Source organism: Salmo salar, chromosome ssa01, assembly GCF_905237065.1.
Source record: "Salmo salar chromosome ssa01, Ssal_v3.1, whole genome shotgun sequence".
Lineage (NCBI taxonomy): Eukaryota > Metazoa > Chordata > Actinopteri > Salmoniformes > Salmonidae > Salmo > Salmo salar.
This window is the reverse complement of record NC_059442.1, coordinates 81004960-81019667: the sequence shown is the minus strand read 5'-3', so window position 1 is coordinate 81019667 and position 14708 is coordinate 81004960. Positions and strand designations below refer to the sequence as shown.

Sequence of the window (14708 nt, the reverse complement as noted above, 5' to 3'; positions counted from 1 at the left end):
CCCAGGCTCTGTCGCAGCCGGCCGCGACCGGGAGGCCGCGTTGCAGTGCCTTAGACCACTGCGCCACCCGGGAGGCTTCTAGTGCTACTTTTGACCAGGGCCCATATAGTGCACTTTATAGGAATAGGGTGCCATTTGGGATACACAGTCTGCCTGACTGCAGTACGATATTAAAAACACTATAGAGAATCACACGGTTTGGTCTTTACTGGAATTCCTCTTCAAAGTGCAAATCTAGTTCTAGATCTAATGATGCAAATAATAATTATTAAAAAAAAAAAAAAGTATATGCATAGGTACTGTACAGCAATCTAGGGGGAGTGGGTGGAGACAGTGAAGTTGTTGAGTCTAGAAGGGGCATCGAGGGGAGGGGGGGCATAGCGGTGATGGTTATGGGAGGGGGTGCAGGGGTAATATGTGATACCATAGGCATCCATCTCTGTCACATGCCATAGACTGGTCCGGTGAGACATGCATTCTGGAAGGTTCTTTTAAAATGTTGTTATTCCCATATTTGTCTCTGACTGGGATGCTTTGGTTAACTAACAAAATGAAATGCAACCATTTATAAAAACTAAACACCTTTCTTACCAAATGTCTATTAGAACAAGCTGGGAAGTCCCGCCTCACCATCAATCTGATTGGTCCTAACAGCATGGTTATGAGAAGCAACAAATAGCGTTTGACTAGTTAAAAAGAAAAAAGGCATCTTGGAATATGGCTTTGAAATCAAACAGAATGAGGAAACAAGTAATGTTGAGCCATTGAATAGATATGGAGTCGTTCTAACCTGGGTAGTTTGACAGGGGTAGAGAGTGCACTACTTTTGACCTGGGCTCTGTTGCCATTTGACATACCCCCCAAAAATAAAAATGATCTGTCCTCCTGACGCCAGCCTCAGGGGGATGTGACATCATCATCTCCACACGACCAGTATATATGGGTCTTGTGACACTAAATAGCTACACAAACATCCTGAGCCCCTGTCTAGCGCCTTCCCCTAGCCTCTAACCCTTCTGTGTTTTGCAGTCCTGAAGGAACCGGATGGGTGTAAGCAATATGACAAATACCATTTAGGGGGCTAGGTGGAGCCATTACCATACTATTAACATATCCAGTCCCTTTAGGTCTGCAAACACAAGGGGTAGTAGCTAGGAGTTGTTTTTGGACCAGTAAACTATTAACCGAGCGCTCTTAAAATCATTCAGCTTTGCCTCATTATATTTTATATGTGTATCAAATTAATGTTGTCCTTCATACAGATTATTTTCTCCCCTAATATTTCATAAAATGTTGTTTAGAAACATTTTTATTTTCTTTAATCAGGTTGTGCAGTGGGCCACTGGAAGGGGTAGGGGCAGAAAGTGACTAGGGGTCCTCGATGTCCAGGAACTCCTTCTTGGGCGGAGTCACACCGCGATACCAGGAACAGGAGCCGTCGGCCCTCTTGACGCAGGTGTAGTGGTTAGCTTGGCGACCGTGCACCTGCTTCTCTATCATCAGGTCTGTCCACAGACACTCCTCTGGAGCAGAGATGGCACAGGGCAGGGAGGGGCAGCGCACAATCTACACAGAGAGAGAGACAGATATACAGGTTAAAAGGACCAAGTACCTTACTGTAATAGATCTCCATTTAAAATGGGCAAAAATACAGTGGAAAGAAAAAGTATGTGAACCCTTTGGAATTACCTGGATTTCTGCATAAATTAGTAAAAATGTGATCTTCATCTTAGTCACAACAATAGACAAACAGTGTGCTTAAACTAATAACACAAATTATTGTATTTCTTGTGTATATTGAATACATAATTTAAATATTCACAGTGTAGGTTGGAAAAGGTATTAGGCTAATGACTTCTCCAAAAGCTAATTGGAGTCAGGAGTCAGCTAACCTGGAGTCCAATCAATGAGACGAGATTAGAGATGTTGGTTAGAGCTGCCTTGCACTATAAAAAACACTCACACTAAGTTTGCTATTCACAAGAAGCATTGTCTGATGTGAACCATGCCTGGAACAAAAGAGATCTCAGAAGACCTAAGAATTGTTGTCTTGCATAAAGCTTGAAAGGGTTACAAAAGTATATCTAAAAGCCTTGATGTTCATCAGTTCACGGTAAGACACATTGTCTATAAATGGAGAAAGTTCAGCACTGTTGCTACTCTCCCTAGGAGTGGCTGCCTGTAAAGATGACTGCCTGTAAAGATGACTGCAAGAGCACAGCGCAGAATGCTCAATGAGGTTAAGAAGAATCCTAGAGTGTCAGCTAAAGACTTACAGAAATCTCTGGAAGATGCTAACATCTCTGACAAGTCTATGATATGTAAAACAAGAATGGTGTTTATGGGAGGAAACCACAGAAGAAGCCACTGCTGTCCAAAAAAACATTGCTGCAAGTCTGACGTTTGCAAAAGTGCACCTGGATATTCTACAGCGCTACTGGCAAAATATCCTGTGGACAGATGAAACAACAGCTGAGTTGTTTGGAAGGAACACACAACACCATGTGTGGAGAAAAAAAAGGCACAGCACACCATCAAAACCTCATCCCAACTGTAAAGTATGGTGGATGGGAGCATGGTTTGGGGCGGCTTTGCTGCCTCAGAACAGATTTCTATCAGATAGAAAAAAATCATCCAAGTTTATCAAGACATTTTGCAGGAGAATGTTAGGCCATCTGTCTACCAATTGAAGCTCAACAGAAGTTGGGTGATGCAACAGGACAATGACCCAAACACAGAAGTAAATCAACAGAATGGCTTCAACAGAAGAAAATACGCCTTCTGGGGTGGCCCAGTCAGAGTCCTGACCTCAACCCGATTGAGATGCTGTGGCATGACCTCAAGAAAGTGGTTCACACCAGACCTCCCAAGAATATTGCTGAACTGAAACAGTTTTGTAAAGAGGAATGGTACAAAATTCCTCCTGACTGTTGTGCAGGTCTGATCTGCAACTACAGAAAACATGTGGTTGAGGTTATTGCTGCCAAAGGAGGGTCAACCAGTTATTAAATCCAAGGGTTCACAAACTTTTTCCACCCTGCACTGTGAATGTTTACATGGTGTGTTCAATAAAGACAAATGTATAATTGTTTGTGTGTTATTAGTTTAAGCAGACTGTGTTTGTCTATTGTTTTGACCTAGATGAAGATCAGATCAAATTTTATGACCAATTTAAGCAGAAATCCAGGTATTTCCAAAGGGTTCACATACTTATTTGTGCCACTGTAGCTTTTTAGCAAAAAAAAAAAACTTGTTCTTAAGCAAGAATTTTGCTGTCAGAGTGGGGAGGGGAAAAGTAAAAACTAGCTATTATTATTGGCAGAGAGGTTTGTTATTGGTCTATTAACCAATTTGCACTGTAAAGCCGAAACTCCCGCCCAAGCAAACCTGCTGATTAGAAGGCCCTCTGTATTTTCAACCAGCAACTAACTGATAAAAATATAGATTAAGTTAGTTTTATAAAAAAAAATGTATTGTACAACAGCTGATGAAACTATGATAGAAAACACATGGAAAACAGTATTGACTGCAATGGGCCTTTAAGATAGATATGGAAACCAATCTACCCCTTCCACATCACTCCTTGCTTCCTACCACCTCCCTCCCTACCTTGCAGTCACAGCCCATCTGATAGCGCTGAGTCAGACTCTTCTTCTGAGTGGGGCTCATGGACTCCCAGGGCGTGATGTAGTCACACAGGGTCACATGCATCTTCCCACCTGCCTCCACCTTGCCTACAGGGGGCAACAGAGGTAGAAAGAAAAGGAGGATGAGAGAGAGCGAGGTGGGGGGGAAAAAGAGAGGGGGTGGGGTAAGGAGAGGGAGCGCGAGAAATAAAGGTTCTCTAAAACAGCAACAACAGATGTGGTTCTGAAACGTGATAACTGAGTCACTGAAATCAGACAGCAGCTTTTATTTTACTCGCCTCCCCCCTCTTTAGATCGGGGCAGACATCAATAAGAAAATGGAGAAGAGGTGGTGAGGAGAGACGAGAGGGGTGAGTTGTTGAAATGCTTGTCGGACAGAAACTGGTTTTCACCATACTGAGGTCCGTCCGTAGTCCTAAAGAATCCAGAAGAAGGAAACGCTAGCCTCAGCAGTTCCTGTTCTGGTGTTCCCTGTAATTAAGCTGAGTGTGTGTGTAGGGAAACCAGAGCGTGCATGATCTAATGCCCCTCTGTGTCCCTCTTTATGTCTACTCCGTCTGTTCCAGTTGTGCTCACTCAGCACCATCTAACATAGCCTCATCCCAGATCTGTTTGTGCCGTCTTGCCAACTCCTATGGTCATTGTAATACCAATAACCGTAGGAGTAGGCACGAGAACACAAACAGCTCTGGGATCAGACTACTTCTAGCACACAGCGGAGGGAGAATATTCCGCCATGTCATCAGTGTCTGGTCAGGTCAGACAGATGACTAGCCTTACCGGATATTAGGTACTCCTTCTTGCCGCTAGTATCCAAGGTAACGCCACACACAGCAGAGACTGGTGAAGTGAAGATCGCCTCAATGTCCTGGTCAGGACCCTTAAACATCTATAACACAATCACAGGTAAGGGGTTAGATGAACACAGGTCTTATATCTAACAACCCCAGGTCAGGGGGGGGTTAAAGTTCATGGATGTATTTTCACCTTGATCTGCTTGACCTCATACTGGATCCTCTTGATGGGGTTCCCATAGATATCATTCCCAGTATCCACCTCCTTCTCCCCCACCACCTTCGCTCGGATCACTGCAGGGAGACAGATATGGGGTCAGAGGACATCAACAATACACACACACACACACACACAAACAAAGCAAAGCTTCTGTTTGAATACTTCCCTCAACAGTACAGCTCGTTAACCACCTGCAGATGGAGCCCAGGCAGCCTCTACAGCAGCTTGTAGTTCCTACATCAATAAACCCCAACACAACCCACAAACAACTTTGTGTTGACTGTTTCAGGTTGTGAACTAGCCGCCAGTACCATTCCACATCACATCATGATTTGTTAGCACATATTGGCAGGGAGGGATGTGTGCTTTCACTGATAAACAAGGGAGTGATTGAGGCACATTATCAAGGAGAGAGAGCGTGCGTGACAGATAGCGAGAGAGACAGGGACAGCGATAGCAAGAAATCAGAGAACACAATGTAGTGACACTGAAGAAAGGATAGAGGACAGAAAGTATGAATGAGCTGTAGTTCCTGTGTGTGTGTTAAACACCTCTCAGACTACATCATGCTTCAGCTATGGGAAGGGAATGGAAAATATGAGCAATACGCAATAACGTAAAATCACCAGAAACAAACAAACACACACTCCACAGGGGTGACTGCCATTGCTCTACACCCTTATGTTCTCTTCAGGGCATGGAACAGACAAATACAGAGGGGTTCACTGCTCCCCCCGCTCTCTCTTTCGCATGCTTTTCTGCACATGTAACCACTTCAAGTTCATACACATGGCGCTGACTGAGGCTGATGCAAAACACACACGCCAGCGGTGTACCTGGCTGGCTCCCTCTCCTGCATTCCGTGGAGTTTTTCCCCTCTCTCGTTTCCTGACCTCATTCAGGCCCAGAGGCTAATGAGCACTAAGGACCCTGGGTATACAACAGGGTAGAGAGAACGAGTGATACATTTTTGGGGGATACCGTTACATATCGGGATAATATTTGACAAGATATTGCGACATTGTCAAAACGATATATTATTTTTGCGCTAGTTGGCTGCAGTATTTGTTTTATGCATTTCCATGACTGATCCAAACTCATTTTCTCGTGGCTTTCTTGTCCCTCTGCAGCAGACATACAGTGAGCAATTTGTTTGGACTATGGAATCGCAATACAGTCACAGTATTGAGTTGCAATACATATAAAATTGTGAGAATAGCAATACATATTGTATCGGCACCTAAGTATCGTGATATCGTATCATGAGGTCCCTATCAATTCCCAGCCCTAGAGAGAACGCTCAGCTCAGGGAAAAAAAAGTGTAGGGGCGGCAGGTAGCATAGCAGTTAAGAGCATTGGGCTAGTAACCGAAAGGACGAGAGTTCAAATCCCAGAGCTGACTAGGTGAAGAATCTGTCGATGTGCCCTTGAGCAAGGCACTCAACCCTCCTGTAAGTCACGCTGGATAAGAGTGTCTGCTAAAATGTAAAAGTGATGTGGGACTGCTGCCTGTTTAACGACTTTTGCAGGAATTATGTTGTTTTCCTAAATAGGCACCATTTCCCCCCTTGCTATTTCTTAACTAGGTCGTATGAGCACCCCATGTTGAGAGTGCAGCAGAAACTCTAGGGTAGCAGAGAAAGCTAAGGAGGTTAAAACACACATCATAGCTACGCTGAATTACTTATACATCACCAGCACTAAGCAATGTCTTTCCATGAAAACCATCCTGAGTTCACCCAACCCTACCTCCACCACACTGTCCATCCCTCTCCCCATTAGAGCAGTGGTTCTAGGGGGTGACATGGCCTCCCCCGTCCCAGCCCCTGCTGGAGCAGGCTGGGAAGTCCCCTGTCTTTCCCAGGGAATAAAGATGTAAAATTAGCTGTAAGATAAATCTGGTGCAATGCATCACTTCCCACTGGTTGATTCAACATTGTTTCCATGTCACTTCAATTAAATGACATTGAACCAACGTAGAATAGCCATGTGCCCAGTGAGTTCTCACTTCAGAGTGATGCTTTTGTTATACATTGTCCCTGTCCAAATAAACGTAATAAATAAGATCTGCCTACAAGCTAGACATGGGAGCAGGGACGTGTGTGTGACACCAGAGACAAATGTTAATCACTTAGCTGTTAGTGTCACTACTCTGTGAGTGTGTGTGGGCTGTAGAGGATACAGACTCAGTGTTCTGTCAACTGGCGTAGTACACACACCATCCTCTCCCTCTTCTTATTTCCTCTGAACATGGATGGGAGCATAGCTTAAGCATATTCTTGGCCCCTCTCTGCAATCTAACTAATTTAGATGAGCTTGGTGGGACTGCTACACTAAGAGGTATGTACGTATGCTCAAAATGACCAGGACACAGAGGGATTCTGAAGAGGAGCGAACACTTGAAAGTCAGAGTATCCCGCCCTGTAAGTCAATAGTGTGTTTATTTAATTTAACTAGGCAAGTCAGTTAAGAACAAATTCTTATTTACAATGACGGCCTACCCTGGCCAAACCTCAACCGGACGATGCTGGGCCAATTGTGAGCTGCCATATGGTAGTCCCAATCACGGCCGGTTGTGATACAGCCTGGAATCGAACCAGGGTCTGTAGTGACACCTCTAGCGCTGAGATGCAGTGCCTTAGACCGTTGCGCCACTCGGGAGATGTTTGAGAAAGATGATCATAGAGGGAATGGTCAGAAGGATGGGAGGGAAAAAGAAAGTTTGTGCCATTTCCATGGATATTTGTGAGAAGTCCTTGACTTTTTTTTTTCTTTGGTGTACCCAAAACTGACAGCCAGATGTTATAAGCTACCAGATTAATGCATTAGAGAGAGAAAGAGATGCATACATTTCTTTGTGGTGTATGTGTGTGTACTGTATGTCTGTGCAGTAGTGTGTGTGCACAGCACCCATCCCACTGGGCAGAGATGTAATTTCAATGACTAGTTTTGATTTACACTGAACAAAAATATTAAACGCAACATGTAAAGTGTTGGTTCCATACGCATAAAAATATTATTTAGCTCAGATTTTATCCACAAATTTGATTATAATCAGGAGGCTGAAGAAATTTGGCTTGGCACCTAAAACTTTTACAGATGCACAATTGAGAGCATCCTCTTGGGCTGTATCACCGCCTGGTAAGGCAACTGCACCGCCCACAACCACAGGGCTCTCCAGAGGGTGGTGCAGTCTGCTCAACGCATCACTGGGGGCAAACTACCTGCCCTACAGGACACCTACAGCAACCGATGTCACAGGAAGACCAAAAAGTTCAAGGACAACAACCACCTGAGCCACTGCCTGTTCACCCCGCTATCATCCAGAAGGCGAGGTCAGTACAGGTGCATCAAAGCTGGGACCGAGAGACTGAAAAACAGCTTCTAGCTCAAGGCCATCAGACTGTTAAATAGCCATCACAAGCATATTAGAGGCTGCTGCCTAGACTTGAAATTACTGGCCACTTTAATAATGTTTACATATTTTGCGTTACTTATCTCATATGTATATACTGTATTCTATCCTACTGTATCTTAGTCTATGCCGCTCTGACGTGTTTATTAAGAATATATAAATATTTGGACGAGCAATCCAAAGTAAAGGAATTGTTAGATATTACTGCACTGTTGGAGCTAGAAAACAAGCATTTTGTGACAACCGCAATAACATCTGCTAAACACTTGTACATGTGACCAATAAAATGGCATCCGTGTTAGTGAGCATTTCTCCTTTACCAAGATAAGTCATCCACCTGACAGGTGTGGCATATCAAGAAGCTGATTAAACAGCATGATCATTACACAGGTGCACCTTGTGCTGGGGACAATAAAAGGTCACTATAAAAAATATGCAGTTTTGTCAGAACACAATGCCACAAGTTGAGAGATTGTGCAATTGACATGCTGACTGCAGGAATGTCCACCAGAGCGTTTGCCAGAGGATTGAATCTACCATAAGCCACCTCCAACGTCATTTTAGAGAATTTAGCAGTATGTCCAACTGGCCTCACAACCGCAGACCACTTGTAACCACGCCAGCACAGGAAGTCCACATCCAGCTTCTTCACCTGCGGGATCATCTGAGCCCAGTCACCCAGACGGCTGATGAAACTGTGGGTTTGCACAAGAATTTCTGCACAAACTGTCAGAAATTGTCTCAGGGAAGTTCATCTGCTTGCTTGTCGTCCTAACATTGGTCTTGACCTGAATGCAATTTGGTGTCGTAAGTGACTTCATTTGGCAAATGCTCACCTTCGATGGCCATTGGCACGCTGGAGACGTGTGCTCCTCATGGATGAATCACAGTTCAAATGTACATTTTAGTCATTTAGCAGACACTTATCCAGAGCAATTTACAGGAGCAATTATGATTAAGTGCAGATTTTTGACCTAGTTGGCTCAGGGACTCGAAACAGCGACCTTTCGGTTACTGGCCCAACGCTCTTAACCGCTAGACTACCTGCTGTCTGTATCAGGCATATGGAAGACAACGTGTATGGCATCATATGGGTGAGCGGTTAGCTGATGTCAACGTCGTGAACAGAATGCCCCGTGGTGGCGGTGGGGTTATGGTAAGGGGCAGGTATAAGCTACGGACAATGAGCACAATTGCATTTTAGTCGATGGCAATTTGAATGCACAGAGATATCGTGACGAGATCCTGAGGCCCATTGGTTTGCCATTCATCCGCTGCCATCACCTCATGTTTCAGCATGATAATGCACAGCCCCATTTCGTAAGGATCTATACACAATTCCTGGAAGCTGAAAATGTCCCAGTTCTTCCATGGCCTGCATACTTACCAGACACGTCACCCATTGAGCATGTTTGGGATGCTTTGGATCAACGTGTACAACAGTGTGTTCCAGTCCCCGCCAATATCCATCAACTTTGCACAGCCACTGAAGAGGAGTGCTACAACATTCCACAGGCCAAAAATCAACAGCCTGATCAAGAAGGAGATGTGTCATGCTGCATGAGGCAAATGGTGGTCACACCAGATACTGACTTGTTTTCTGATCCACGCCCCTACCTTAAGGTATCTGTGACCAACAGATGCATATCTGTATTCCCAGTCATGTGAAATCCATAGATTAGGGCCTAATGAATTCATTTAAAATTGACAGATTTATTTATATGAACTGTAACTCAGTAAAATATCTGACATTGTTGCATGTTGACTTCGTATTTTTGATTAGGGTACATTTGGTTAAGTTGTCAACTAACTTGAATTCAACAAATGTCACCATGTAAAAAATAAATAAATATGCAATTCCCTTAATGACTTTTTGAAACTCCAATCTTTTTCACGTTGATTCAACGTTATATTGATTTTTGTTGCTGAAGTAACGTGGAAACAACGTTGATTCAACCAGTTTTGTCCCCAGCAGAATCTCTTTGAAGTGGTCTGTGTGTCTGTCTGTTGCTATCCCACTGCATTAGTTTGGTGCGGAGCGGGAAAACCCCAGAAACATTCCTGTCATTCCTCACAGCTACACCCCTCAGAGGAAGGAGGGAAAGAAGAAAGGAAGATAGAAAGAGAGAAAGAGCGAGAGAGGACTGGTGTGAGACTGTAGTTCTGAGAGGGATTCTAAAGCAGAATTTATACTACCCTCCTTAGTCTCCCTTGCTCACTCTCTTTATATCTTCCTCTCATCCTGCTGTGCCACGTCCACAAACCAGGCGATACTCCTAGCCCCACAGCAGACGCTGAAGCACTGGAAACTCATTAGGGGACTGTGTGCAGTGTTTACCCTGTATTAATTTAGCAGCACCACACCGCCACTGCTAAATTGTTGCTGCCACACAACCCCCCCCCAAAAAACAGAAGTATGTGGACACCTGCTCATCAATCATCTCATTCCAAAATCATGGGCATTAATATGGAGTTGGTCCCCCCCTTTGCTGCTATTACAACCGCCACTCTTCTGGGAAGGCTTTCCACTAGATGATGGAACATTGCTGCAGGGACTGGCTTCCATTCGACCACAAGAGCATTACTGAAGTCGGGCACTGATGTTGGGCGATATGGCGTTTCATTCATCCCAAAGGTGTTCAATGGGGTTGAGGTCATGGCTCAGTGCAGGCAAGTCAAGTTCATCCACACTGATCTCGACAAACCACTTCTGTATGGACCTCGCTTTGCGCACGGGTGCATTGTCATGCTGAAACAGGAAAAGGCCTTCCCCAAACTGTTGCCACAAAGTTAGAAGCACAGAATTGTCTAGAATGTCATTGTATGCTGTAGCATTAAGTGTTCCCCCGTCAATGCTCCAGTCCAATGGCGGCGAGCTTTGCGCCACTCCAGCCGACGCTTGGCATTGCATATGGTGATCTTAGGATTGTGTACGGCTGCTAGGCCATGGAAACGGATGGAAATTTCATGATGATGGCAGCGGAAATTTCATGCACTCGGCAGTCCCGTTCGTTGAGCTTGTGTGGCCTACCACGTCGCGGCTGAGCCGTTGTTGCTCATAGACGTTTCCACTTCACAATAACAGCACTTACAGTTGACCGTGGCAGCTCTAGAGTTCAACCGGCTTGAGATGTGTGCACACAGTCAAACGTTGACACACCTACTCATTCAAGGAGTTCTTTAATTTTACTATTTTCTACATCAAAACTATGAAATAACACATATGGAATCATGTAGAAACCAAAACAAAATTAAAAAATATATATATATAGATATATATATATATATATATATACACATTTTTTTTTTTCAAACAAATCAAAATATATTTTATATTTGCTTTTCTTCAAAGTTGCCACCCTTTGCCTTGATAACAACTTTGCACTCTTGGCATTCTCTCAACCAGCTTCTCCTGGAATGCTTTTACAACAGTCTTGAAGGAGTTCCCACATATGCTGAGCACTTGTTGGCTGCTTTTCCTTCACTCTGCAGTTCAACTCATCTCAAACCATCTCAATTGGGTTGAGGTCAGGTAATTGTGGAGGCCAGGTCATCTGATGCAGCACTCTCCTTGGGCAAATAGCCCTTACACAACCTGGAGGTGTGTTGGGTCATTGCCTGTTGAAAAACAAATGATAGTCCCACTAAGCGCAAACCGTCACACCTCCTTCATGCTTCATGGTGGGAACCACCCATGGGGAGAACATCCGTTCACCTACTCTGCGTCTCAAAGACACGGCAGTTGGAACCAAAAATCTCAAATTTGGACTCATCAGACCAAAGGACAGAGTTCCACCGGTCTAATGTCCATTGCTCGTATTTCTTGGCACAAGCAAGTCTTCTTATTTGTGTCCTTTAGTAGGGGTTTCATTGCAGCAATTTGACCATGAAGGCCTGATTCACGCAGTCTCTTCTGAACTGTTGACATGTGTCTGTTACTTAAAAACTCTGTGAAGCATTTATTTGGGCTGCAACTTGAGGCTGGTAACTAATGAACTTCTCCTCTGCAGCAGAAGTAACTCTGGGTCATCCTTGCCTGTTGCGGTCCTCATGAGAGCCAGTTTCATCATAGGGCTTGATGGTTTTTGCAACTGCCCTTGAAGAAAATTTCAAAGTACTTCCAGATTGACCTTCATGTCTTAAAGCAATGATGAACTGTCATTTCTCTTTGCTTATTTGAACGGTTCTTGCCATAATATGGACGGTCTTTTACCAAATAGGGCCATCTTCTGTAAACCACCCCTACCTTGTCACAACAAAACTGATTGGCTCAAACGCATTAAGGAAAGAATTTACACAAATTAAACAAGGCACACCTGTTAATTGAAATGCATTCCAGGTGACTACCTCATGAAGCTGGTTGAGAGAATGCCAAGGGTGCAAAGCTGTCAAGCCAAAGTGTGGTTACTTTGAAGAATCTCAAATATATTTTGATTTGTTTAACACTTTTTTGGTTACTTCATGATTCCATGTGTTATTTACTAGTTTTGATGTACTAACTCTTTTCCACATTGTAGAATGATAGTAAAAATAAAGAAAAATCCTTGAATGAGTAGGTGTGTCCAAACTTGACTGGTACTTATAAATAAAAACACACACAAAAACAATTGTTTAATATAAAACTTTGGGATGGGAAAACACTTTGTGTACACTTAAATGAGTATAACCAGACAGCCTTTGTAGAAAAGATGATAATTTTTTTTTTTTTAATATAAGGTCAATCATTCAATCTTTAAATAAGTTGAAATCACCCCAGAAAAAGCTCAAGCAATGAAACCAATTGATTTTGTTTGAGCATAAGAACACAGAATTAGCCATGGCAAAATGTGTAGAATTGTAGGAAAGTAGCCCCTTTTGATCCAGAAAAAAACCTTGCTTATTTCTAATAACACACCTGCCTGATAATATTGTATGGTGCCATGTACAGGCTACGCTAAGAGCCTTAATCATTTTTTTGCCAATATTGGGCTCATTTTTGGGCCGGGATTATAGAGTTGGTGTTGGCATCATTCATGTTCATTCTCTGGAGTAAAAAGCACCAGAAATGAGCTTCACAGTCCTACCAAAAACGATAAATAAAAAAAATAAAAAAACACATTCCGGGGGGCATGTTCCCTTGACCCTGCCAGCTCTTTGCCACCACATGCAAAAAAAATAATCTAGGAGAAACAATGGTATGCATGTGTCACCTCTGTTACTATCAGACCCTGTCCTACACCTCTACAGAATTTTAAGGTGGAGACAATGCAAGCCTTCAGATCTCTCAAGCAAAGTTACTAATCATCTCCTGCTTACATTTGAGGTTGGAAATTGGTCAATCAATTCTCATCAGTCAACAGGAAAACAGCCAGTGTGGAAAAGGGTGGTTCCATGTCATTGCAGCAAACCATGACACCAATAATCTCAGATTGTTATGAAATTAGTTAAAAAACAAAATGTTTCCAGAATGCTTGTTTTAATATAATTTGATGAGAAATTAAGCTGATTGATTGCACCCAAATTGGCCATTTTAACATAGTCAATAAATATAGTACCAAACATCCGATTTGGACCCAACTTTTTCTAACAATGAGTAAGACCCTGAAGAAGTGACCAACTCTGCCACCAGTGTAGCGACTTTGGGAAAACAGACAGAACTGGCAAGCACACTACTACCTTAAGGACCAGACCTCTTGACAGAGGCTATAGTAATGACGCAACAACAGAAGGTACACGTGAGGGCGTAACCTGTCAATCACTTACCTACGTCCGCGTTACAGAAAGCCTGTTGCGGGTGCACGGGTGCACAGCTGCAAGCTTCCACTAGCTCCTCTGCCCGCCACAAAATCAGTACCGTCAGCGTACAGAGGACGCCGTTAATTGACAACGCCATTTTCTCCCGCGTTGTTTACCTTCCTTTGAAATGCGGAAAAAAAAGTGTCCCTATTGAGAGTGAAATCCGCTGAGCGCTGTCTGTGTGCGTACTCTATCTGTGTGTGAGTACAGCTACAATGAGTGTGTTGCTCCGAGACCAATGACAAGAATAACGGTTGAAGACCGCAGGTCCTGGGTCCCCACACGCAGTTTAGCAGTTCTGGGCAGGAGGAAACGAAAATCCACCTTTAGAACGTCGTGAAAGAACCGCTGCTGCACTGTCCAACAGTGTGACCGTTCACTGGAGTCTGTTGCTCTTCCTTTCGGGATCAGCTGGGTTTTAAGGCTGCTGCATGTTGGACTCCTCCCCCCTCGGTAACGATTCGTCCTGCGGTAGGCACTGAAGCCCTACGTTCTAAGTTTTCCTCTCTTCATATTCTCCTCTCTTCAGAATCGCATCCCTCTTCTCCGTCTGTAGCTGCTGCTGACGTTATCAGCATATTCAGAGAGAGAGTGAGAACATTGTAAATACCGCCAATATGTATCTGTTTATTTACAGTGAAAATATTCATACCCATTGACTTATTCCACATTTTGATTACATTATTTTTTATCTCACCCATCAACCCACAACACCCCATAATGACAAAGTAAAAAAAATTGTTAGATTTTAGCAAATTTATTGAAAATGAAATACATACATATCTAATTTACAGAAGTATTCTCACCCCTGAGTCAATACATGTCAGAATCATATTTGGCCGTGATTACAGCTGAGT

At 43.5% G+C, this 14708-nt stretch overlaps 1 protein-coding gene across 1 annotated transcript; it reads right to left on the bottom strand.

Moving 5' to 3' along the window:
• Window positions 1-244: 244 nt before the first annotated feature.
• On the bottom strand, window positions 245-14415 carry timp2a (TIMP metallopeptidase inhibitor 2a). The gene is made up of 5 exons (XM_014213424.2): window positions 13819-14415; window positions 4635-4735; window positions 4428-4536; window positions 3610-3734; window positions 245-1566 (listed from the first exon to the last, which is right to left on the bottom strand). Exons 1-5 carry the CDS (start codon window positions 13946-13948, stop codon window positions 1369-1371), a joined length of 663 nt encoding a protein of 220 aa, XP_014068899.1. The 5' UTR covers window positions 13949-14415; the 3' UTR covers window positions 245-1368.
• Window positions 14416-14708: the final 293 nt, after the last annotated feature.